Genomic DNA, 26,955 nt, shown 5'->3' on the forward strand with positions numbered 1-26,955 from the left:
AAATTTGACACAAGAATTTGAAATTCATCAGCCAAATATAAACAAAAGCTAAAAGCAGTTGAACTCCAAAAACAACTTTTTTACCACACAAAAGCTAAAACAAGAATATTTCATTCATACTAGAAATCACCTAAAAGCTAAAAGCAACCAAAAATTTCGCATGGTAATGCTTCGCATATCACGCGCTAGTATCATTCATGCACATATATCTTCTTCACCTTCAATCACAGTTCATCCAAGAAAAAACGAAAAACCGAAAAAAGAAAAAGAAAACGAAAAATTCCCAGCCTTTCATCTTTAACAGGTTAATTCCAGCTGTAAAAAAACTACAGCTATGTACAAAGTGCTTCGAAAAATCAAACTAGCTACAGCAGAACAGACCGCACTTTACACAGGAAGATTATCCAAATGGTAACCATCGAATCCAAACTCGTTTTCAACGGACCCCACGCCTTCTTGCTGCTTCAAAGTAAAGTAGAAAAAAGAAAGTATTAGAGAATTAATTACGTCGTTTATCTTAATCAAGATTAATAATTACTGACCTGTTTGAGAAATGCACTCATGAGATCTTCTTGGCCGAAGTGTTGTTCGTGAGGAAAGATTCCGTTTTGGAAACCCATGTCGGGTAATCTTTCAGCCTTGATCCTTAACTGATTGTCGGATAAAGACGAGTTTATCTGCTGACCGATTTCCGAGTAAGCTGTCTTATTAATATTATTATTAATTACAGACAAACCCCTGTTTTGGCCAACGCTCTTCTGATTAGAAGTAGTAAACCTTTGCTGAACCAAAACCGAAGGCGAAACATCGAGCCCTCCTTGTACGTTTTGCACTCGCCAATCGTGTGCTCGGCTATTCGGATACAGATCGTTAAAAACATCGTAGTTGGGAACAAAGTCTCCGGACCCTTTCGATGAGAAGCTATTATTATTATTATTGTTATTAATATTATTATTACTGCCAGCGAAATCTGTGGTTTGACTCGAAAAGTCAACAACGGTGGATGGCTGTGGAAGAGAAGCTATTATTCCGTTCCGGCCCAAGAAAGAAGTGGGAATATTCGCCTGCGACAAAACGGGTTGGCTTATTACAGATGACGAAGATGAAGAGGGGAGATCCGAGACGTTGATTTCGTTCAAGATTTGACTTCTTGATTGCGGTTGACCTTGACCTTGACCCGACATTTGCATGACATGGTTGTGCATGTTCATGTTGTTGAATGACTGTGCCGATTGGTGTAGAGAAGCCAGCTGCTTCGAGTCCATGTTTGTCGGGATTCCGTGGAGTAGGTTGACTTGCTTGATATGTTGTTGAGTTTGACTTTGACTTTGACTTTCGACGAATCTTGCCTTTGGGTTTTCAAAGCTGAAAATGTTTCTTTGATCAACGAGTGGTAGAGGTATGGAGGATTTGGTGGGGCCCCTACCAAGTGCAGCGGCTTGGATTGTGGCTAGGCTTTGTGGCGGGAGTTGACCGGAGGCAGCTAGGGCTTGAAAGTCAACCCCGTTGAGTGAAGACATTTGTCCGAAGGGCATATCGGAAGGTCCCATAAAAGAGTTTGTTAGCCCGTTTTGGTGCTGTACACCACTGAGCCTTCTAAGATATAACCGATATTTCTGTGAAAAAAAAAACAGGTTCTTGAAGTTAATACTCGAATTTAATATAATCGAACCACTAAAAAATCAAGAATTGTAATTTTCGAACCTGCAAATGGCTTGCGACGTTCTCTCTTGTAAGGCCCGGAACATTCATTAATTCGAGGATTTTCTTAGGAACGGCCTCTGCAAAAATTACGGAATTGGAAAATAACAATTACAAGTTTGTGGTAGCAAATTTTTAATTACGAAAAGAAATTAAAATCATTTCGAAATTTTCCAAAATAGCCCCACTTCCATTCTAAACACATTGTGAAGAGAAAACTACACACATTAACCAACTAAGCACAAAAGAATTGTATTAATTGCAAATTTTCCAATTATACCCTTATTAACTCATTTTCTCTCTCTTGTTAGTGGAGGGTATTTTAATCTAAAGAAAATCAAGTCACGTTTATTGAATTTCTTAATACGCGTGCAAAAGTGTTAAACTACTATTATTATGGATTAGAGGGAGTATACATAACGATTAACATACTTTTTCTAGAATAAGAGACGAACAAAGTTCAAGAAAGACGAAAAAAAACCGACGAGAGTAAGATGAATGCTTACTGTCAATTCCGAGATGATTAACCGCGGTTACAAATTGCTGATGCAGCTCAACCGACCAAACAACTCTCGGTTTCTTCAAAGTCGAAGAATCGTCTCTTTCATCTCCTTCATCTTCTTCTTCCTTCCTTCTCTTGGAATTTTTCCAATTTCCTTCGTTCGCCGAAGAGGAATAATCTAAATCTTCATTATTGTTCGGTTTTTGCTGCCTGTCCAATTCATCAACACTCCCCGATTGTTCGTAATCTTTATCTTTAAACTCGTACTTCTTTTTTCTCACCACATGCTGCCATATGTTCTTCAATGCCTCCATTCGAACTGGTTTGATCAGATAATCGCACGCACCGTGTGTAACTCCCTTCATTACAACGCTTTTGCTATCATCCGCCGACATCACTAAAACAAAAAACGAAAAATCAAGAACCATTTCAAGAAATAGAGACAAACATATATATATATATATATATATATATATATATATATATATATATATATATATATATATATATATATATATATATATATATATATATATATACATATATATATATATATATATAAATTAAATCGAAGAATTTAGTACTCACTGATAACCGGGAGATCCATTTCGAGCCCGATATGTTCTAGAAGCTTAAAACCGTCCATGTCGGGCATGTGTACATCACTTATTACAACATCGTATCCGTTTCTGTTGTCTCTGAGAAATTTCAACGCGAGTTCCGCTCGATTGCAAGTTGTGACTGAAGAAACCAAAAAAAAAAAAATTTAATTCGATAAATTACCAAACAAACGACTACGAAACGGTGTAGTAGAAGCCTAAATCGATGTCGAAGATTAAAACATCATGAGTTGTGGACAAGATCTAAAGTCAACCATCAAGTTTCTAACTTCAGATGTCCATAAGGCAAGATCAAAATGATTCTTCACAAACACTCCCCTAATTTAATTAATTATTCAAAAATTAAAATTTCCCAAATACTAAAAGGATGTAAGATCTATTTTTGCATACATACAAATCAAATAAAAAAAAACTCGAATTTCTAATAATATAAATAAATAAATACAATATCAAGAAGATAAACACAAGCATATGAACAATTGAAAAAAAAAAACAGAGCAAATTAAAAATACCTTCATACAAACAATTTTTGAGCATCTTTTCCAAGATCCTCAAACAAGTGGGGTCATCATCAACGACGAGCACCCTGAGACCCGCCGGAAACATGTCGGAAACACCGTCGCCGGACTTCAACGAAACATTCGAACTTGTGTAAGACAGGGGTTTCACTCCAAGATCCATTTTTTATCCTCGAAATTCGCCGAATTAACTTGATATTAGCATGAAAATGGAAGAACCCAGATGAGAAAAACCTCGAAAATCACATGTTTTGTAGCAGAAACTGTGTGCAGGGCTTGAAAATTCAGCAAACCAAGCAAAAGATACGATTAAGCAGAGGTGTTTGTGAATATGTGATAATGGGACTTCAATTTCTTTTCTTTTTATTTATTTTAATATTTTGTCTTATAGGGGGATTTTAGATAGAAGAGGAAAAAAAGTGAAGAAGTGGAAGAAATTATTTGCTTTATATATATATATATATATATATATATATATATATATATATATATATATATATATATATATATATATATATATATATATATATGAGATTCAAGACATTGAATGTTGTATTTGTGTGCTTTTTATTCAACTTCTTTTTCTTCCTTTGTCAATTGTTTATTGGGGTGGTAATAAAAATGGAAGCACACAATTATTTATTATTATTTAATTAAATTAGTAGCAACTCTCTTGTACATACAGTAAAATCTCGATAAAATAATACCAGATAAATTAATAGTGTCATTTAAATAATAAATTATTTTGATCCCAACTTGGTAAAATTGAACTAAATATTTTATATTTCATTAATTTAATAGAATTTAGACAGTTTTTCGATGTATTAATTTATAAATATTTGACTGTAATTATTTTATAGAGTGATTAAAAAGGAAAAAGTAAATTTACCCAAACTCGTGTTTTAATTTTGTAAAATTAGAAATTTTAGGAATAAACTACATATATAATACTAAAATTTAACATATTTAATATACTATATAAACTAAAAAAAAATAGAACATTTACTAATTTAAATAAAAAATTAATTTTAAATTATTTAGTTTTTATTGGGGTGGATGGGGTGGGGTGAGGTTCCTTTGGTAGTGGATCACTCCCTCCCTCGAGTGTGGATCCAGCTCACGTTTGGGCTTAACGAACCCCACGCCAGCTATAATTCATTTTCTTTTCTTTTTTTAATTTATTATTTTCTTTTTATCCACGTGGAAATTGTTCTTTCGATTTATTTAATAATTTAAATGTTGAATTTAGTAATTTTAATGCTGAATTAGAAGATGGATTAGTGAAATTTACCTATACCATAGAGTAGAAGATTTTCTTCCTCCCATGACGTAATTTTTCCTTTTAAAAATTAATAAATTTTATTATTAATATATTTTTTTTATTAATTTATAAGCGCACTAAAATAATAAAGCGATTTTAAAATAATTAGAAAATTAAACTATTAAATGCGCAGTACAACTTGACTAGTACTTGTACACAATGATAGATGGATTATGCATTTCTTCTCATTTATTGGACTAATAAAAGTCAGTACGGACCACAAAATCACTAAATTTTTATTTTGAATTAAAAAAAAATTCAAACACAATTTAAAAAATTGAAATAAGAAAAAATCAAATTATCTTGAAATCAAATCGAATAAATACGATTAAATTTTAGGAAGAAAAAAATACGTAGTCAAAATTCAAACTAAAATACTCGTTCATTAATTTATTGGGAAAATTTTAAGAAAAATAAGAATTAATTTGAAAATTATATAATTAATGCAATCTTACACCAAAAGACGAAATCCCTTACTCTCAGGGTTCCAATTGACTCGATATGTGTTTTGATAAAAGAATGTAAATCACGGTGACTCAACGGTCTGTTAATATAGCGGACTTATGTCTGGTGTCCACAAGGAACCAACTCTCGGTTGGAGGTTGAAATTCTGATACATCGGATGTCAATCCTCGATTTTAGAACATTGCACCAACTTACGACTCTCGGAACCAATTGAGCTATAATTATGTTTAATTTGTATTAGACAATATTGTTTTAATGGAAGGTGACCTCAATTAGGGATCTCCCACATGTAAATTAAGTATATTTAATTGGCAATTGGTGTGTTAAGTAGTGGCTAATTAGGTGTTAAGCACATGGTGTAATTCATTAATCATAGTAGTGTTTGTTGCAAAAGATGTGTCAAAGTCTTGTTTGGCATGTGCATTTAATGCATACGCATCTCTGGATTAATCAATCAATCCACCCACTTTCCCCAGATTGGGATTTGGGACTAGGATTACCCTCTCTTACTACTAGCACTATTAATTATTACGAAAAAAATAATAAAATTATTTATTTATTTTTTTAATTTAATACCGGAATCGAAATTATATTACGGGAATATATAAAAATATAAAATAGATTGAGGGTTGATATTATTTTCACGTTGACGACGTGTTAAGCATGACTTTACAGACTATTAATTCATATATTGACTTTATATTTTCTTTAATATATATTTATATATATATTTAAATTTTAATCATTAATGAGGAATATGTAATTTTTGAAAAATTATAGGATTAATTACAAGAAAACCAAAAGAAACAACAGCACGTTACGGCGCCGTTCAAGGCTGGTTGCTACACCTTTACGGCAAAAACCAGTAACTTTTTTTATTTAACTTGACTCCAACAATTCAAAATATTTTCTAAGTAAATTTGTAATAATTTAAGTAATTAATTAAATAATGATATCACATTTTGTTATTATATGCTCTGGAAAAGCTCTCTGTAATTTCACTGTTTTTAATGGTTAAAAAGAACATGAGAGTGTCAACCTTTTGTTGTTTCCCATGACCAACTTATAAGAATAACCCGGGGCCGGTTATCTCAAATTACGAAAATACCTCTATTATTTTCATAATTACAACCACCTCCTTCAATTATTAATTTTCTTAAAATTTATTCTTATGGTGTAAATTTAATATAATCTTCTGAATTTCGCGAAATGTAAATTTAATATTTACAAGCCAATAGACACGTTTTATGATCATCTTGTTTCAAAATGTGATGCTCGAATAGGATAAAATTAGTACAAACTGAAGAATATTCCATATAATTACTAAATTTGACACTGTAATTTGAAATTCGTAAAAATAGTGGTAATGTAGAAAAAAATATTTAACCATAATGAGTAAAATTGTCATAGTGATCCACTTTAACTTTTTACTTAAATAAATATTTGTCTCATACTTTATGTACGTTAATTAAACATTTGTTTCCATCTTTTAACGAAAAAAAAGAGAATTTAGGGTATATGTTTATTAATATAATTATTAAATTATGTTAATTTGTTAGTTTTTTATACGAGGAATATATGCTTTTAAGGGGAAGAGAGAAATGTCACGCTCGGGATAACTTAATATTTGGAAAGGGTTTCATCCAATAATAAGATGCCATGTGGATTTCATGGGAGTTCTTTTATTTAACTAGAAGTACGTGCTACTTTCTTTACTTGCTTTTTCCTCCCTGCAAATCTGTTCCCTTTTTGCAGTTTGCCCCTTGGAATTTGTGCCGTTTTTGCAGTTTGGCCCTTGAATGATTAGTGCCATCCCACTCCCACCCCCCTCACTGTTAATTACTAATCAGTCAGCTTTTAAACTCAAAACTCAAAGTAACCACATAATTAATTGAAATCATAAAACATATATAACTACAACAAAATTGATGAAATTCGGTTTAAATTTTATTTAATTAATTAAAAATATATATAAAATTGAGTAAATTAAATAGTCACCCCCCCCTCCCTTTTTTGGTAGCTTAGTCACTCCACAGTATTTAATTCCACTATATCCATGATTAATAAAAAAAAAAAAAACAAAAAATGGAAAATATTCCTAAGTGGTAGTTATTGGAAAATAAAGGTCTTCAACTGTTTCTTATTTTTGTGAAAGAATAAAGTTTCTACATTTTACCTACAAATAAAATTTACAAGAATACGAATTTTATGTGACAAACTGAACCTAAAAAACACCAACAAATGAAGTCGAACTCGAAACTGCAAGCACTCTCTTATTCCACCGACCAGGCCACTCTTACGAACAATGTCACACATATTTATATTTTAATAAGAAGTATATTTACATATATCCATTTTTTTTAGTGACAAAGACAAGAAATTAATAGAGTTTGAGCTTCAAGCATCTTCTGAAAGTGAAAGCACAAAGCATCCAAATAAGATAACCACTTCAGTTAAATATATTCTTTATTTATTTTTCTTCGAATGTGGTTTATTTTTTAGAGCAAGAAAGTGTGATGTCAATTGTTTTGATAATTTTTTTTTGGACCAACCGAGTTATATATAATTAGTCTAGTGTGATTTATATTTCTCGTGAAGTTAAGATACTTCTACGTGTTACTCAAAAAAAAAAAAAAAGATACTTCTAGGTGGTCTAGTTCCCTTGTCAGTGATTTAAAAATTAGGGAAAATTACGGCCACTTCTGAAGTATGGTCAAATTACGAAAAAACCTATTGTTTGGGTAATTACAACCACCCTCTCATTTTAAATAATTTACATCAAATTTATGTAATTCGGTTATTTACCTAACCAAATTGTATATTTAATTTGGTAAACGGTATGAAATATTGGCATACTAAAAATTTGGTTTGGTTTTATCGATTTAACATCCCTAAATTTACCTCCTGAGGATTTTTTTCGTAATATAATACATAGTTGAGAGGTGACTCTAATTATGCAAATATAAGGGGGGTTTTTATAATTTGACCATATCTCAGGGGTAGCCGTAATTTGCTAAAAAATATTTCTTTGCCAGGATTATTATTATTATTATTATTATTATTATTATTATTATTATTTAGTTAATGAGAGTTGAAAGTAGAGATGTAGGGGAGGGTATTGATGCAAGTTGAAAAGTATAATGAGATAAAATATAGGGCCCACACTATTGGAAAAAGAACGTGGGCCCCACGCTCGGTACGGATTTTAAATGGGCTAACGAGGGGGAAGTACTTGGGTTGGGCCCAACTAATTGTTACCTTATTAGTGGGCCCCACTTCTATGTATCGTACATTGACCTCTTTTTGCAACTTGCAATTGTCTTTATCATTTCACAATTATCTTTTCTTTTTTCTTTTTCTTCAATTTGTTCTTTTAATCATATTTTAGAAAAATTAAATGAAGTTAGTATGTGTACACCTTTGTGACATTTCTTTAATTATGTAATACCATTCTTGATTTTGAGGTTTCTCATGTAAGAAGTGAATTTGTTGAGTTTTATCACTTGGATTGTGTTGGTTTTATACCAAGTAATTATTTAGTTAGTAAAATATTTAATTTTATTAGGTTTAGAATTAATATTTTTAAAATATGATTTAATACGTGATTTCTCCATAAAAACTTTATATTCAACAATACTATATTCGGAGGTACCTTGTGTACAAAAGGTTGCTACAATATTAGCAAAATTGCCAACTTATAAGTTCTAGTTTTTGCTAAACACTCCTATACACTAATACCTTTTAAATTAGAAGAACTATATTTTCACATTTTGCTAAAAGTCCTTCAGTCACTTTAGTTTGAGAGCTTAGACATAAAATACTCATATTAAACTGAAAATAAATTATTATTCTTCAACGCACACATCATCGAAAACACATCCACTGCAATTAAAAAAAAGCATATTTCCATTCTTCCGTCTCTCCCTACTAGTATCTGGCGACCGACCGCCTAAATTCCGCCATAACATTATTGGTAAAAAGGTTATTTTCATCTAAGATGTCTATTTTCAGTTCAAATTCATCAACCAAGCTATTCATTTATAGTTTAAATTGTTTATTTTCAGTCTAAACTATCCAACATCTATATTTTCTAAACTGTTTACTTTCAGTCTACGCTGTCTAAATAGGTTGTCTCGTGGAATTTCGAGCGGACTGGTAGCTATACAAAATACTTTTGGGGGAGTTATCCGATTTTCCCTTTGGTAAAAAGTTTCATTCATAGGATTGAATCTCAATTATGGAAAAACAAAGTCGAGGTTATGACGATAAATGAGATAAAAAGTATTGAGAAGATAAGAGAGGACGAGATAGGGATAGATAGTGGCCACGTGGTGTAAGGTTGCTTCCCAATTGCCAACTTAATCTATGCTTCATTCCTTGTGACATTGAAATTGTTGGGCTCAAAAAGCAATTTTGAAAAGTATGGGGCAGAAACAAAAAAAAAGAAAAGAAAAAGGAATATACCCTTGTGAGAAGTTGCATCAACCTCACATTTGTCAAACTATAATATGGCAAGCTAGTATAGGTTAGTTCTGATAAATTGACATTTAATAATAGTCTATAAATTGTAGATTTAAATAGTGAATAATCCCAATTTTTGCATAATTTTATTCATATTGAAATTTTATTTATTTATTTTTGGAAATAAAAAAGAATTTCGATTCGATCCGTCTAATTTTTGTAGATTGTTTAAAAAGCATCAGTGCTTATTAATTTGGGCTGGAAATTATCAAGAATCGGGTAGGATCCGGATCCAAAGTTTTATTTGGATCCATATAGCTAAAATACTATTATTATATGGGTATGGGCCTATGCTATTTAGCCCAACGTTCAGACGACGCCGTTTCAAGATTCCACACACGTCAATCAGAGCTCAGAGTCAGAAGCCTTTCCAGCTGGTGAAACGACGTCGTTGTAAGACGTCACCAGTCAATCTTTCATTACGTTTCGAATATTAAGATGACGTAATATTTTCACGTGGCCATGCAGTAATACAGCAACTAATCCACCGTTCACTTTGATCTTGTGACGTATCTACTACATATACGTTTTTCCGTACACATGTTTTTTTTTTGGAAAAATAAAATAGTATTTATTTATTATAGGGCTAAATACAGTTTACACCCTTGAAGTATGGGTTTTGTAACACTTACCCCCCTGATGTATGAGATGTACCACTTTCCCCCTTCTGTTAATAAGTTGACGGTTGAAATCTTGATTTTGCTGACGTGGCACATTATTTACTGAAAAACTGACAGCTTGGAGGTTTTATACCAATAATACCCCTTACGTCCACATTATCCCTTTTCCATTTTTTTTGTTGAAAATGATTCAACCTTAAATATTTCAATTTTTAATGTGTTTGTCTCTGTACATAGTGTGTGAAAATATTGCAACTTTTACATTAATATATCATACGTGATATAAAGAACTATACAATATACTCACAAATAGCAATATTTTCATATTAAATACCATGTTCATATTTTTCGATACAAAATTAGGAGCTAAGCTTCACCTGGCTATAGCAAAAACCATACTTGGTCATAGCAAAATAGAGTTTTCAAAACCAAAATATAAGCTAGTCCAATAAAAATTCAAACGGTCTAGTCAAAACAAAAAACAAACATAAGTAGCCTATTTTTCTCCCCAACCAGTAAACTCAAACTCCTCATTTCCATCTCTAATGACTGCAAAGTTGTTGCTAGATGATTGACTGGAGAAAAATACATCACCATATCTACTAGCCTGCCTCTACACATCAAATAAAAAAAAACGTAATTAAATCATACTCTTAGAAACTTATTACCAATTAATGAGGTAAAATAAAACATTTTATAGCCAAAACCTGAATATGTGACTTTTGCGGTGGATTGCTCGTTGTTACATAAGGTGGAATAGTTGGAGGGCCCGTATACGAATTCCACTACAATAAAATACATCATAAACTATTAGTGATCACTCCTCATTGAAATAAGGAAAACGAACAAGTATGCACCAAAATGAAGCTTGTACGTTCAACATTACCAAAATAAAAATATTTAAAGCTCACAAACCATTGATGTTTGTACTGGTGTATTGCTCTGATCACCGTGTCTATTAATTTCCTGTAAACAATACAAAATAAAGTAAGTTTAGAAAAAAAAGAAAAATTAAAAGAATCAACAATAAAAGAAAATGACACAGTACCTGATTAGCTGGTATAAAATTGTGCATGTTAAAGAACCCGATTCCATTCCAATTTCCTATTCCACATTGTGGACCATTTGCAGGTCTTTTGCCCTTACTTTTGCCTCTTCCCCTTCCCCTCCATCTGCCCCTATTTCCTCTGTTATTGCTACATCCTACTCCACTAGATTCATTACTAAGTGTCAAAGAAGGCTCGGTAGTTTGTGCAAAAACAGTTCGAGAAACATTATCAGTTAAATCCGTCACTTGTTCATTTTTTTTCTTCATTGGCTTCTCTGATGGTGGCTTTTTGCACGATCTTTTATTGTGTGATGTATCTCCACAATTAGAGCAAGAAATCGAACTTCCTTGCTTGTTGACTTTGTTTCCATTGTTGATCTCATCAGGTCCTCTTCTTCTAGCCTTTTTTGGCCTCCCAGGTTGCCTCTTATATGGAGGAGGCATCACACTATCAGCTTCAGTAAATTCCCATGAATTGTGATCTCCAACAGGATGTATAATACCACTATAAGCAACCTTATACATGGAAACCATGTAATAAGAATTAACATACCACTCTGGTTGTTTATGGTCTTCAAGGCAAGCACATGTTGCATGTATACATGGTATTCCGGTTAAATCCCATTCTCTACATGAACATTTATGGCGCTCCAAGTCAACTACATATGAACTTGATCCCGACATTATCTCCCATATGCCACCCCCAGCTTTAAGTGCTTCAAAATCCAATGATTTTAGCTTATTTTGATCAACCTTCTTCTGAATTCTAGGGCATAAAATGCCACTATAGTTCCCAATCCACTCTGCCTTTTTTTGAAATCTACACATAAACTGTCTTCTCAGAGTTTCCAACAAGGTTAGTATAGGTTGCTCTCTGGCCTCTTTTATAAAATTATTAAACGACTCACAAAGATTGTTGCAGAGCATGTCACATTTAGAGTATGGTGACATTTTGAACTTACACCACATTTCTGGAGGGACCTTTTTCAGCCACAAGTAGGCTGCTTGATTTTTTTCTCTTATCGAATTCATATTTTTAATATATCCAGCCTCTTCGTATGACCTCGCTGCAGCCCACATCAAGTCCTTTAGTGCACCATCACTGAAAGTACGTTTGAAATTGGCATAAAGATGCCTCACACAATATCTATGTTCAACTTCAGGTAGCATTTGCTGAAAAGTTTCCACCAAACCCTTTTGTCTATCCGAGATAAATGTAAGTTTTCTCTCATCAATTCCCAATGCATTAATAAGAATTTGTAAGAACCAATTCCAGCTATCTTTGCATTCACACTCAACCACTGCAACTGCTATCGGGAACATTTGGTTATTCCCATCCCTCCCTATTGCAGCCATTAATTGGCCACCATAAGCTCCCTTCAAAAAACAAGCATCAAGACCTATTATGGGTCTACAACCTTCCAAAAACCCATTTTTTTGTGCAAGATACATCATAAACAACCTCTGAAATGTTGGAAGTGCATATATTGGAGGGCCCTCAACCTTAACAATAGCAGTAGAGCCAGGATTTGATTCAAGAACTTTAAAACAGTACTTCCTGATTTTCTTATATTGATGTTTTACGTTGCCCTGTATTTTTTGTATTGCCTTCACCTTAGCTCGATACAGTTGTTGTCTATTAGCATAAACCATCACTTCCTTTCTCACTTTTGTTTTGAAAGTTTTCAGTGACATCTCAGCATCATCAACAAATTGCTGCAAATATCTGTTTGCCAGATATGTAGCATTCACAGTGACACTTTTGAACTTTCTAGGACATATATGTGGTTCACCCCTTAGCGACTTGACTTGAAAGGCAGTTGATGAACCGACCAAGCTTCCATGAATTCTCCACCTACAATTGGGCTCCTTACACACTGCTGTAACCCTACATTTTTCATTTTTAAGAAACTTAAGCTCAAACCCTGCTCTAATAGCATATTCTCTGATGGCTTTTCTGAATACCGTAACATTCACAAAACGAAGTCCTATACTAAGTTTAGGATTAGACATGTCCCTTTCTTCATCAAATTCAGGAAATCTCACCCCCACAATCTCATCATCATAATTTTGAGGGCTTAGTAAAGTTTCAGGATCACTTTGATTTTCATTTTCATACACCTCCACATTCCAACAATCAGTTTCACAATTCTCTACTTGTTTGAAGTTATTCATGTGCTCGAATTCATCACCGATTGGATCACATGTGTCACTTAGGCTATCACTCTCAGCAAAATACTCAAAGTCGGAAACTATATCACTCCCACTTTCACTTTCACTTTCAGGCATATAAGTAGAATCGCCGTCATCATCAATATCCTCCATCCTAGTTCCTCCTTCTACCACATGTGGTATTTGTGGAATTACCATATTTTCCTGTAACCACAATGAAAAAACAAAGAATTGCTCAATTACACAAACTATAGAAAATATGCAGTCAACATAACAGGATTAAATAAATATGGAACCTATCTTTTGATCAACAATCGCATGGCAAAAAAAACACAAAAATTACAAACAAAAGCAAACATTTTTATTACTAAAAATGGCTTGTAAAAGTCATACGAAATACATAAAGACATATTTGCATAGGAAAAAAAACAAAAAAAAAAACTAATATAAAATGCAAAATATTTTTTTTCAACACAAAAAACCTATTAAATAACAACTAACAGAGACAATTTATCAAAGTCAAATAATGTATTACGCATGCAAAATTCACTCAACATTATTGAAAACCATACTTTTTACAACACAATCTTTTCGAAACTTTTGCAAATACAAAAATTTTCCCAATTCTAATGTATGCGATAATGTCAATCTACTTTCAAATAAAGTATAATAGCAATAAAATAGAAATTATCTCGAAAACTTTGAACCCACATAAAACTGGTAAATGATACTACCATGGCTAAATTTAACTAACCTGGGCCAAAGCTTGTAGCAAAAATTATCCTTCAAACATTATTGAGAAAAATCGAGTGAGGCAGATTTCTTTCTTGGGAGAGGCAGATGACGTTTCTTTGCTAGAAGGCGAAGAGACTGTTTGCTTTAACCCCGTATTTTGCATTGGAGGGCTATTTAGGTATTTGGCCGATTAATTTAACGGCGTCAAGGTTTGACCGTTTAACTAAAACCCTAAGGGGGAAAGTGGTACATCTCATACATTAGGGGGGTAAGTGTTACAAGGCCCATACATCAGGGGTGTAAACTGTATTTAGCCCTTTATTATAAGTCGTAGTTCTATGTTCTTAAATTATGTTTTTAACTAAGCATACATTGCATCACTAATTTTTTTTTAATTGTATTACATTGTACTAAAGCAAACATTACGTTAGATGTATACAACTCATCGTAATGTACTCATCTTTCACTATTTCGCTCAAATGTATTGAACGAAAAAACTTAAATCCACTTAAATATGTCTTAAGACTGAAGAAACAACGTTTGAATGTGTTATTACTGTTAAAATCGATGTTAGAGACACTATCTAGATTGCAAAGCCCAATTTCATCAAAGTTCGCCTTCAAATACGAATAAGATATTGCATCATATCCGAAAACAAAATCCCTACTTAATTCGACAGCTCTCATATTGTATTATCTATAAACACAGACAAAACTCAAAGTCAAGAGGAGCGTCCAAGGAAAACCGAGAGAAAATGAGCTAGTGAAAAAAGAGCTGTGAGTTTTCTAATGTTCGCGTATACATGGACGAATCTGACAAAAAATAATTCCCTTACCTTTATTAGCAAGACTTTTATAAGTAGTGGGTGTATTTGGGAATTATAAAAGGAGTATGCCCTTTTTCAATTAAGTGTATTTATCATCCACTTTTTGTAATTTGCCAATTAAGTTAAATTTCCCTTAAAATAAAGAATAATTAAAAAAAAATGATTTAATCCGAAAAAGCAAAATACAAGACAAAACTAAGACTTGAGTGTAAATTGTTTTATTAATATTTTATTTGTCAAATTTATCATAAATAATTTGCAATTAATATGAAATTGAAGAGTACGTGGTGCAGCATGGATTGTACACTAGTGACTGATATTGTCAGTGGCATTATCGTAAATTAAATCAAATGCAGACCCTGTTCAAAAGAAACATACGGCATATAAATACGAAAGTCTCCATCACAAATTTGGTAGAGAGCTTCATTCATTCCTGGCTCTCTTTCTTACAATTCATTTCTCAGAAGCTTCCTCTCCTTCACCTTTTTTGTGATCTTATATATATATATATATATACATATATAATATATACTACCTATTCACATATACCGTATTACGTGTGTTCATTTCACACTCAGTGTGTGTGTGTGTGTATCTACGCAATTCGGTTGAGTAATTATTCTGAGCTGAAATCTAAATTGAGAATTTTTAATTTTTTTTTTCTGAGATAACAATATTCTCGAAATTGCAAGAGAAAATGGAATCGGATTCGTGGAATCGAATTTCTACTTATTCGAGGCGCTATCCATCACGATCAGGTTTGTTTGCCTGTAAACCCTAATTTGGTTGTCGGTAAAAAAGGTGTATTTTTTTTTATTAATTTTTTTTTTCCGAGGAGAAATTGCGAACAATTCTTAATATTTTCCGAGAAATTAAGGGGAGTTGTGATTTTCTGATGAGGCTTCTTCCTTCGCCCAGGTAAAATGAAGGAATGATAGCAATTGAAGCTTTCCCAATTTCCAATTTTTTTTTTTTTGCTTTCTGCCATGTTTTTTGCTGCTTCAGGTTTTGAAAACGAAAATTGTTTGCGGATTCCTCCTTATCTGGTTTAAAATTTGGAAGTTTGGGGATTTTTGCATTTGGTTTCTGAAAATTGGAAAATTTTGAGCTTGGTTTTGCTAATTTAAAGATGGGATTTTTGGTTGGTGGTTTTCGGTTAATGTTTAGGTGGAAATGCACCGCAGCATTATGATATCTTAATTGTGAAGTGAATAAGGGAAAATTGGTCACTTTTCTCATTTTCTGCTCTAGTTTTTCGAATTAGGGTTCTTGTTAGCTGTGGAATTCGGGAGAAAAAAGTTGCACTTCATTTTCTTTTAGACTTCTTTAATCCCATGTAAACTTATTGAAATTATGTGTTTTTTGGAATATGCTACAGATGTATATAATGAAGAGGAGTACGAAGGTGAAGAGGAGCAAAAGTCCGAGTATTTGTGCCCGTTTTGTGCTGAGGATTTCGATATTGTTGGGCTCTGTTGCCATATTGATGAAGAACATGCAATTGAAGCTAAGAATGGGGTATACATTTCCCTCGTTTCTTCTTCGTCTTGTTTATGCAGATACACTTGCTTTTGATGTATATGTTTTAATTACAGTGGATTCTTTAAATCGCCACAAAGAAGATTTTAAGCGAGATCTTAATAATTCTCATTAATGATAATGATCACAAAAAAAAAAGTGATCCATCTGAATTGTACAATTTTTTGGGTTAATGTTAAGACGAACTTTCTATTTATGCAGGTGTGCCCTGTTTGTGCGAAAAAAATCGGATCAGATTTGGTTCGCCATTTGACTGTTCAGCATGGAAGTATTCTTAAAATATCCTTTTTTTTCTTCTTTCGAAGATAGTTAATGCTATTAAACTGTGATAAGATATAATTGCCAATTCTGTTTTTCCTTGACCTGTTTGTTACGTTCAGCGGAGGAGAAGGTTACGTAGAGGGGCAAATTTGTCATTTTCGAATTTAAGAAGAGAGTCGAGGGAAGGAAATTATCTGCAAGCCCTTCTCGGTGGATCTTCACTTTCGGCTCCTTCTCACGCAGAACCTGATCCATTGTTAAACTCATTCATATACAACCCATCTCTTGTTGAGGAAGCTTCCAATGTTCAGCCTGTGTCTTCTTCAGTCAAGGCTCGCTCGATTGTGGAACCTTCCATGGAGGAAACTTCGGATAGGTACAAATATCAAACTGTATTAAAATTTTGAGTTGCAATCAACAGTGTGAATTTGTGGTATAGTATAATGTTGAGTTTCTTATTTTTGCTTGTCTGGATAAAAACAGGGTTGTTCAGAAATCTCTATTGTCTGATGAAGACAAGAAAGAGAAGGTTCGAAGATGCGAATTTGTCCAGGGGCTTGTGTTTTCTACTTTTCTTGATGATAGCTTATAAGCAATGTGCTATTTTGGAGGTTGTGTTAATGGAGATCTAGAGAGAGAGAGAGAGAGAGAGAGAGAGAGAGAGAGAGAGAGAGAGAGAGAGCAACGTAAGCAAGACAATACTTCGAAGTTGTATTATGTTGTAACTCGGCTGATGTCCGATTCATGTAAAAACATAATATGTATGTACTATTGACCTATGAATGCAGTATATGCTTATATATATATACTAGATTTGTATCTCTTTCAGATTAGGTCACTCTCTCTCTGAAGCAAATTTTTCAGGCAGAAACTTCAAATTCACAAATATCCCATGAAGGGGTTACATATAACCAAAAACTTAAGCCAAAAAAATACAAAAAAAGGTTGTATAGTATACATTTGTACTATTCGTCATCGTCACTATCGGACTCTTAAAGTTGCATCGAGACTCGTGAAAAACAGAGGCGTTTAAGAGAAACATTTTACCATTAAACAATTGAAGAAAATTCATCACACCTCTCCTATATATGCATTTGCTTGCAATTAACTCGGCATATTCTCTCAACTCTAGTATGGTAGTTCACACCGGGCCGGCCCGTATGGCCCACAATGCAGAAAGTGCTGAAAGTGCGTGCATGTTCTTCTCTCTTAGGGGCTGAAGCTTCGAGTCGATACCTTTTGTGTTTTTTCTACCTCCACTGTGTGTTGTGCGTCATAAAGTTGTAATCGGGATGGTTGACTTGCAACAGCCGAAGCCAGTTGTCTGCAGCTCGTAGGAGAGAGTTGACTTTCTGCCCTTCGTAGACCCCACTTCCGTTCAAGTCCGGTACTTTAAACTTGTAAGAAACAAGCCCAAATGTCGGAAGTGATAGCTTGTTACCAGCATCGTTCGCCACTTCAGCAGTACCTGTAAACATAGTTAGTTTTTATCAAAAAAAAAAAAATAAAATAAACCACTTCATAGTATTTAGTAAGAAAGAAAAGAAATAAAAACTTACTTCTAACAGGTTTTGCCAGGGAATGGAAAGTCAAAAAACAAGCATCCACGTTTTGCAGAGAAGGGCCTACAGGTATCCTATATATAGGGTACCTGCATAGTAAACACAATCAAAAAACGAGGTGGTTTATCTCAGTACAACAAACAAAAGCCAAAAATACTAGGTTACTTGTTGATGAAGGAAAGCTTATTACCAAGCAACAGATATCCAACTAGAAGGTGTTAGATCACAACTTCTATGTGTTTTTAGTTCAGGGAAACTGGAGGCAAGTATTGACATCTGTCAAATGCAAAAAAAAAAAGTTTTTTTATTAGATCAATGAGAAAAAAATCTTATAGGACCTTCGTAAGAAATAAGAAAGAAGCACTTGCCTTGTCAGCTAGTGGTTCACGGTGAAACGGGAGCTCTCTCTCAAAGTACTCGAATATAAGCAGACCAGGCGGGATGCTGATGTCATCCCCGTGTCTGTTCTTCTGGCTTCTAGAAGCCCGAGTATTGTGGGCCCCTCTATCGGTTCCGTATTCACTTCCGCCATCACTACTCGTCTCTCTGGATGAATTAGCATCGCTCTCCTCACCAGGCTTTCTGTCACAATTGTTAAACCAATACAATCTTGAGAATACGTTTCTATTGAAACAACCTTAAAAGATCAAAAACTGTCTTCGTATAATGATTTTTTTTTGGGGGTTACCTTTGATCGGTAAACTGGGTTGTGGGGTCTATATATAGTTGAATACCAGAGAGAGATGGTACGTAATATTGGACAACGGAACCAGTTCCGTTCCAAAGAAGAGGAACTCCAACTCCATAAACACTCCACTCCCTGAAAGATTCCCAAAGATCTCCAAGGACAAAGTACGGGTGGAACTCACTACCACGATATCGCCACGATTTCATGCTTGTCTGTACATCTCAAAATGCACTTAATTAGATAAACCCACTTCATGATTAACACTAATAGTTCATCGTGATTAAGCTTAATATAGACAACACTCGATTTGAGTTTCTTCAATAGTCTGTGTATACAAATTTAAATGTAGCAATGACACCATGCCTCTCTTAAAGTACTAACACCATAAAAGGAACAGGGTTACAAACATATCACAATTCACAAACCCGTGCATAGATCTTTCCCACCATGAAAGAAATTAAAAGAAGGATGGTAATGAACAATGAGGAGAAATTGAAAATAAAATCTCCCGGAAAATCGAGTGAAAGGGAAGGAGCAAAAAGAAGGAACTGGAGAACAAAGTCGTTACACGAATCGCATTTATCCAATAGTTTTAAGGATATGTGGATTTTCTAATCAGAAGGAATCCGACAAGGAAAAGTGGATTTCCGACCTGCATCTAGTTCGTCAAATGACACAATGTAGCACAAATCAGATCAAGAAACCAATTACCTTTAAGAAAAGCAGCACTAAAGAATGACTAATTTAACGAAAATAACATCCAAATAAAATTAAAACAAATCTAACAAGTAACAACCTAAAGAACTAATCTCATTAACATATTCCATCATTCAGTACTCTTTTCTCGTTAGCAATTAACGTTTCGATAAGATAAATCCAGCACCAACCCGAAGTTCTGCGAGGGCTTAGCTTAACGTATTCATATGTTATCAACTTATCATAAACTGAAGATTAAAAGCAATAACCACAATTCACTATAAGAAACAAACAACTAATTAGATGTCCAATTCATTTCCAAGTATGAATAATTTATCCCTAAAACAGTACGAAAAAGAAAATGATTTTTTTCATAAATAAAAAAATTACCCTAGGAAAATGCTGGGCGGCCACAGCTGGAGTTGTGTTATCCAGGAACCGATCCAAATAAGAACCCGACCCGAATCCTCTTCTTTCGGGTACTGATGAAGATGAACTCTTAAGCTTCGATTGCTGCTGCTGCGGCTGCGGCGGCGGCTGCTGCTGCTGCTGCTGCTGCTGCTGCAACAGCTGGTGGTGCCTTCTCATCGCCGGCGGACTGTAGTACAACCTCTCCTCCCCTATTTTCCTCCTCGTCGACATTTTTCTGCCCCCAAAATTAACAATCTAGAATGCAGAAGTCGCTGTTAGTTGATTCCTGTGTGTAACTATACGCGTCAATATATGCTTGATTTCTGACGTTGATTCTTCAATCAATCGCTGACTGTTGTTGATTCAAGTAATTTTTAGGGTTTTGAAGGGTTTTAAGGTGGAATTGGGGGCGAATTTCTTTTTTTTGTTAGGGTTTCCAAGACTGGGTTTTTCTTCGGATAGTCAAATAGAAATAAAATGAATTGGGATGCAAAGAATCGAGAAAGAAGGTACACAGTAAGTATTGTGTACATCATTTCAGAGGATTCGATAGCTAAATTACCGTATTAACCTTGTTGTGTATATAAGGGTTCGTTATTATCTATTATCTTCATCAATTAATAAAAGAAAATAAGAGCAAAAATATTAATAAAATAATAAAAATAAATTGAGGTTTAATTACTGAGAAACTATAATTAATAAGAAGCTATATCTGACATATCTGTAAATATACACTTAATTATAGTGTGATATGTTTAATTGGGCCTTGATGAATAAAACATATTTGTTTCTTTCGGGCCTAGACTAAGCCCGTGGAAGAAATCATACCCCATTGTCATTTTCTTTAAATAATATCGGGCCCAATAGTATTTAACCCTACCCTCGAAAAAAGGGTAAATTACGTTCACCCACCTGCGTAATGTTAAATTACGAAAAAATTCCTTATGTTTGGTAATTAAAACCACCTCCCTTAATTGTGAATCTTTTTACACATACACCATTGCAGTATCAAGTTTAGTGGAATCTTCTAGATTACGTGAAATATTCTCCAGTTTGTACCCGTTTTACCCCATTCCACCTCCATATTATGAAACGAGATGATTATAAGACGTGTCTTTTGATTTGTAAATATCAGATTGTGTTGCATCTGAAACTATATTTTAGCGCAAAACTAAAGAGCATTCCATAGAATCTAGAAGATTCTGTTGAATGCAAAAAAATTCATAGTTAAGAAAGAGATTGTAATACCCAAATAAGAGGAGATTGTTCTTGTAATTTAACATTATCTCAAGGGCGACCAGGGTGTAGGGAAGAAAAAACAATTATTGATAAATTGAAAGCCAATTATAAGACATAGTCTTTGCTTAATTACTCATGCAATCCAGCTAGGTCAATTATTCTAGAAGGTTATCAAAATCCTTAAAAGAAGAAAAAAATAGCCCTGTCACAAAAATATTGGACACATCATTTTCAGATTGATATGTCTTATAATTAATATCAAGACAGTTAAGAATAATATATTGTAAATAATTTTTAATTATTTTTTGGGACACCTAATTCTTTATACTAATTCCCCATTACGTTTAAATCAGGTCATTGACACATTATTATTGCTTACATAATTAGATACAATATGATATACCTGTAAAATAAGATTGCTTTCCAATTAGTTATCTTGAAGACTAATAACACATGCATGTTTTAAGGTGCTTAAATTAAAGATAACGCACCTCTATCAATTTTACTATATTTTCGAAAAAAATAACCCGAAATAAAATACGAGCATTTCAACGAAAGATTTCAAATTACATATTTATCTTCGATAAATAATAATAAAATATATGACATATTATTCAATCAATGACGAATTCAATATAGGGCGACACGACCATGCATACCATTTCACACAAAAAATATGATTGATATGTATATTTATTATTTTTCGAGTAGTATATTATTGTCGCTACATCTAATATTTGGCTATGGCGAAGACAAAATCATAACTTTGCAAAATAATTTTGTGAATGAAAACCTAATTTTGAGATTGATTTTCTTTTGAACATTATCCACAATTATTTTTTGAGCATATAATATAATTAAATGTTTCTTCGTACAAACAAGATTCCAGGTTAAGGAATTACCTGGACGAAGTTGACGGTCAACATTGATGGGCAGAAAAATTATTAATATAATATATATTCATATATTGTAGGGTAACTATTTTATCAATTATCGAAGAATATTCGATGAAGATTTCTTGATGAAGTTATGGACCTAAATATATTACTATTATGCCTTGGACAACTTTTTAATTGCCCACGTTCAATAGTTTAAATATAGGGAAAAATACAGTTTAAGTCCCTCAAGTTTGCATTGATTATACATTTACTCCTTCATATTTATAAAAAAACACATTCTGTCCCTCATGTTTCAGATTTCAATATTTTTAATCATTTCCGTCAATACTTTGTTAGTACTAACGGGATCAAACGTGTGACCTTCAACGTCTTAACTTCTGATGGACTAACGGTAAATTGACGAAAATGACCGAAAGTGTTCAATTATTGAAATATAAGGGACCAAATTTATTTTTTTATAAACATGGAGGACCAAATATGGAATTTGTGCAAACTTAAGGAATAGAAACTTTAAATCTCTCGATAAATATTATTGAGGCGGCTTTTGCTTTGTCTGTATTGAAATAATAATCGATATATAGCTAATTATCAGTATAATTGAGGCGGCTTTTGCTTTAATTTGTCACACTTAAATAATTATCAATTGTTGCCCTTTTCACAAAAATAAAAAATTAAATAATCAAAAGCTTTTCAAACTTTCTTCACTACCTACCCCATTGACTAGATTTACCACTTTGTAATGATCATGGATAATGGATAAGTTAGGAAGTTCACAATTTAAGGTCATACTAGCTAAGAAAAACAAAATGTGATAAACGAAGTTTCAGTTTTAGTAATACCGTTACGATTTTAAATATGATTTTTAAGTCTAAATTTGGCAAAACTTAAATGATGAAATTTGTAGTATCATTTGTAGTTCTTCGAGTTGACTAATCTAATTCAACTTAGAACCACCAGGATTAAATATTAGGTGAAAAAAATATTTATGAGTCAATGAATATTGCTCATAATTTTGAGTTATAAAAAAATCAAACTGTAATTCATTCATGCATAACTTTGTTACTCGAAATATGATTTAACCGATTCAAGTTTGATTACAAAACTAACTCCAAGAATTATAGTGTCCCTGTTTTGAATTTTGTCAAAATTAAATTAGAAAATGGTCAAAATTACGTTCAAAGTCAAAATGGTATAAGTAAAACTGAAACAAATATCTAACATTTCACAAGAAAAATTGAAGGATTTAATTAATTCATCTAATTGAGCTAATTTTATACTTTGAACGAGTAAATTTCTAATACAATTAAGTACATTCATGGGAATCTTCCAATCTTGTTGAATTAAGATTTCATAATTAATTAATTAATTAATTAATATAGTTCGACAAATACCAAGTTGTAGGTCTATTTTTATAAGTGTAGAAAAGAAGACTTATAATACACAATATAGACAAAAGTTGTAGGAAAATTGACAACGTTCTCATCTCTTTCCACATTACAAAAAATTCACCTATAAATAGGGCTATTGTTTCTCATTGTTTTCCACACTCAAAGCAATTAATTATCTCTCTCTTAATTAATTTGCAATATATTTTCTTGATTTTTATTTATTTCTAAAAAAAAAAAGATGGGTGCTATCACTTATGAACATGAAGTAGTGTCCACAATTGCACCAAAGAGGTTGTTCAAATCATTCATCCTAGATGCAGACAACCTTATTCTCAAGGTCTTGCCTCAAGCTTTCAAGAGCTTCGAAATCGTCGAAGGTGATGGCGGTGTCGGAACCGTCAAGATCATCCATTTCGGTGAAGGTACGTAGTAACATCTATTTAATTAACTTTCCGCTCGAGAATTTTAAATTACGTAATCGTATATTAACTTGTAAATCGATCATATAATTTTATCTGATCGGACCAAATATACACTAAAAGTTCTTTAAGGGCTTCAATTTTAATGCACTATTCAAAAATTAACAATGTAAATACAAGACTTTTGAGTGATATGCTGGCTCTGCCACTGAACTTTATAATAAAAATGTGGTGTTAATTGCATTTAGCACCTCCATGTTATAAATATTAGCAAAAAAAACCCTTACGATTCAATTTTATAAGCAAGTTGTCCCCTAAAAACGCAACATTTAGAAGATCGTGTGCTAAATTAATGCATCATAAGAGGGTTTCTGCTAATATTTATAACACGATGAAATTCTTAGCAAATTTGATATAACAGAGGGGTGCTGAATGCAATAAATATGAACTTTTTGATATTGTATAGGGAGTCAATTCAAGTTCGCAAAACACAAGATCGACGAGATCGACGAGGAGAACTGCGTGTTCAAGTACACAATCCTAGAAGGCGATGCTTTGATCGCGGGAGATCTCGACTCGATCTCGTACGTTATCAAGATCGAGGCGGGGCCCGATGGTGGATCGGTGTGCAAAACAACGAGCACGTACCACACGAAGAAAGAACACCATGGAATCACAGAGGAGAAGATCAAGGAAGGCAAAGAGAAGGCTAAGGCTATCTTCCATGCTATTGAGGCTCACCTCCATGCCCACCCTCAAGAGTACTGCGACTAAATTATTTTATTTATTTAAATATATATAATTGCAATTCATTGTTTTTGCAATTATTTAAATAAAGAAAAATGAAGTGTGGTGTTTGTGTGTTTTTTTGGGATTGTTGTCATTTTTATATATTTTTAAAGGTGTGGATTTTGTAATAATAAGCATGAATGGTACTGATATGTATCGTGTATGTATGATTTGGATTCTGTTTGTAATAATAATATTTCTTCTTCTTTTTTTATACATGCATGTTTTAATTATTTTTTCTATATATATAATATATATACATATAGGGAAAAATACCATTTTTTGTCCCTCAAGTTTGCACCGATTTCATATTTGGTCCCCCATGTTCACAGAAAACACATCTGTCCCCTAATATATATATATATATATATATATATATATATATATATATATATATATATATATATATATATATATATATATATATATTAGTTATCAAATTGTGTTTGATTTATAAAATAAATTCATATGTCCTTTTGTAACCAATATTCAACTAAAAGATGGCCCCATATATTATTATATTAACAGGAAAATTTTAATCAGAGACAGATGATTAATTATTTAATTAGACCTATATATATATATATATATATATATATATATATACATGATTAAATGTAAATACTTTAGTGTGACACAAACAAAAAAATAATATGGCAACAGATAATTCGGCTATTTAATTATAATAATAATAAGCTGGTACATTTTCATTGATATTCATCTGTTTTTTTCCAACATTTATTATTGCTAATAAATAAAAAATGAAAGCAAAATATCAAGACTCCTCTAAATTTAATCTATAAATACCACAAAAATTTCACAATTCCAACAACATTACTACATCTTATATAATAAATTCTATCTAATTATATTTCATTTCCTCAGCAAATTTTAAAATAATGGCGGCGAAAACCGTTACAGTCACGGATGAGTTCACCAGCGCCGTTTCCGCGCCAAGGCTGTTCAAAGCTCTGATCCTCGATTCCGACAACCTAATTCCCCAAATTGCCCCTCAGGCAATCAAAAACGTCGAAATACTCCAAGGAGACGGAGGCCCCGGCACTATTAAGCAGATCAATTTTGCACCAGGCAATAATTGCTTCTCAATTATATTGTGTTACATTCATAATTTCATCGAAATATACTATTTTATATAGAGATCTGTTATTTTTCAAGCACTGTGGGCCCCACTCGATTTTTTTTTAATTATGCAGGGAGTGAATTTAAGTACATGAAACATAGGATCGACGCACTGGACGAGGAAAACATGAGCTATAACTACACGTTGATCGAGGGGGATCCGTTGATGGACAAATTGGAGAAGATAAGTTACGAGATGAAGTTCGAAAACGGGGACGATGGGGGGAGCAAGGGTAAAAGTGGAAGTACATATTATACAAAAGAAGGTGTTGAGATAAAAGAAGAGGAGATTAAGGCAGGGAAAGAGAAGGCAGCTGGTTTCTTCAAGGCTGTGGAAGCCTATCTCTTAGCCAAACCTGATGCCTATGTTTGATTTGATAATGATCTAATTCACAAATTAAATAAAAAGCCCTTTTATGTGTGGCCTATTTATTGTTGTGTTACTTTTCAAATAAAATGTTTGTAATATTGAAATTTGTTGTTGTTGTTGTTATAATAAATGAAAATAAAAGTCATTTGATGTTCTAGCTTTTCATTAAAAAAAAGGTAAATTAAGCCCACCTCTTAGAAAATATCAAATTACGAAAAAATCCCCTATGTTTGGGTAATTACAACCAACTCTCTCAACTACGAATTTTCGTATACACGTCCATTCTTCTGATGTCAAATTCAACAAAATCTTCTAGATTTGGGTGAATGTTCTCTAATTTGTACTCGTTTTGTTAAAAAATGCAGTTTCTTATATGCACCACAATCAAATCTGATATTTACAAGGCAAGAGACAATCTGTTGAGCTATTGTTTTTGGGTACAAACTGAAGAATATTTCACATAATCTAGAAGGTTCTACTAAATTTGACAACACAAGAACAAACG

At 32.9% G+C, this 26,955-nt stretch overlaps 6 protein-coding genes across 9 annotated transcripts; 3 read left to right on the forward strand and 3 right to left on the reverse strand.

Moving 5' to 3' along the window:
* Positions 1-95: 95 nt before the first annotated feature.
* Positions 96-3,805, reverse strand: LOC105948917 (two-component response regulator ARR2). Of its 2 annotated transcripts, none has more exons than XM_012972187.2 (6): positions 3,336-3,805; positions 2,792-2,944; positions 2,208-2,600; positions 1,705-1,781; positions 543-1,616; positions 96-459 (listed from the first exon to the last, which is right to left on the reverse strand). In XM_012972187.2, exons 1-6 carry the CDS (start codon positions 3,502-3,504, stop codon positions 388-390), a joined length of 1,938 nt encoding a protein of 645 aa, XP_012827641.2. In that variant the 5' UTR covers positions 3,505-3,805; the 3' UTR covers positions 96-387. The 2 variants fall into 2 exon arrangements, with proteins under 2 accessions (XP_012827641.2, XP_012827636.2); XM_012972182.2 differs by having other exon boundaries at positions 96-462; positions 3,336-3,789.
* A 6,763-nt stretch (positions 3,806-10,568) lies between these two features.
* On the reverse strand, positions 10,569-14,535 carry LOC105976328 (uncharacterized). Of its 3 annotated transcripts, none has more exons than XM_088820506.1 (4): positions 14,243-14,535; positions 11,184-13,692; positions 10,976-11,053; positions 10,569-10,881 (listed from the first exon to the last, which is right to left on the reverse strand). In XM_088820506.1, exon 2 carries the CDS (start codon positions 13,684-13,686, stop codon positions 11,227-11,229), a length of 2,460 nt encoding a protein of 819 aa, XP_088676632.1. In that variant the 5' UTR covers positions 13,687-13,692; positions 14,243-14,535; the 3' UTR covers positions 10,569-10,881; positions 10,976-11,053; positions 11,184-11,226. The 3 variants fall into 3 exon arrangements, with proteins under 3 accessions (XP_088676632.1, XP_088676634.1, XP_088676633.1); XM_088820508.1 differs by having other exon boundaries at positions 11,155-13,692; XM_088820507.1 differs by lacking the exon at positions 14,243-14,535 and having other exon boundaries at positions 11,184-13,901.
* Positions 14,536-15,459: 924 nt separating this feature from the next.
* On the forward strand, positions 15,460-17,653 carry LOC105948901 (protein DEHYDRATION-INDUCED 19 homolog 4). The gene is made up of 5 exons (XM_012972166.2): positions 15,460-15,807; positions 16,428-16,567; positions 16,790-16,867; positions 16,963-17,225; positions 17,333-17,653. The coding sequence occupies exons 1-5, from the start codon at positions 15,747-15,749 to the stop codon at positions 17,439-17,441; spliced, it is 651 nt and encodes a 216-aa protein (XP_012827620.2). The 5' UTR covers positions 15,460-15,746; the 3' UTR covers positions 17,442-17,653.
* Positions 17,654-17,705: 52 nt separating this feature from the next.
* On the reverse strand, positions 17,706-20,717 carry LOC105948894 (uncharacterized). Its single transcript, XM_012972154.2, has 6 exons — positions 20,186-20,717; positions 19,100-19,311; positions 18,780-18,993; positions 18,602-18,687; positions 18,409-18,500; positions 17,706-18,317 (listed from the first exon to the last, which is right to left on the reverse strand). The coding sequence occupies exons 1-6, from the start codon at positions 20,435-20,437 to the stop codon at positions 18,100-18,102; spliced, it is 1,074 nt and encodes a 357-aa protein (XP_012827608.2). The 5' UTR covers positions 20,438-20,717; the 3' UTR covers positions 17,706-18,099.
* A 3,055-nt stretch (positions 20,718-23,772) lies between these two features.
* On the forward strand, positions 23,773-25,154 carry LOC105948886 (major strawberry allergen Fra a 1-3). Its single transcript, XM_012972141.2, has 2 exons — positions 23,773-24,154; positions 24,618-25,154. The coding sequence occupies exons 1-2, from the start codon at positions 23,971-23,973 to the stop codon at positions 24,923-24,925; spliced, it is 492 nt and encodes a 163-aa protein (XP_012827595.2). The 5' UTR covers positions 23,773-23,970; the 3' UTR covers positions 24,926-25,154.
* A 603-nt stretch (positions 25,155-25,757) lies between these two features.
* LOC105948876 (major allergen Pru av 1) lies at positions 25,758-26,600 on the forward strand. Its single transcript, XM_012972129.2, has 2 exons — positions 25,758-26,029; positions 26,155-26,600. The coding sequence occupies exons 1-2, from the start codon at positions 25,840-25,842 to the stop codon at positions 26,451-26,453; spliced, it is 489 nt and encodes a 162-aa protein (XP_012827583.2). The 5' UTR covers positions 25,758-25,839; the 3' UTR covers positions 26,454-26,600.
* Positions 26,601-26,955: the final 355 nt, after the last annotated feature.

The sequence above is a fragment of the Erythranthe guttata genome, chromosome 7, assembly GCF_056151865.1.
Source record: "Erythranthe guttata isolate IM_541 chromosome 7, IM_541, whole genome shotgun sequence".
Lineage (NCBI taxonomy): Eukaryota > Viridiplantae > Streptophyta > Magnoliopsida > Lamiales > Phrymaceae > Erythranthe > Erythranthe guttata.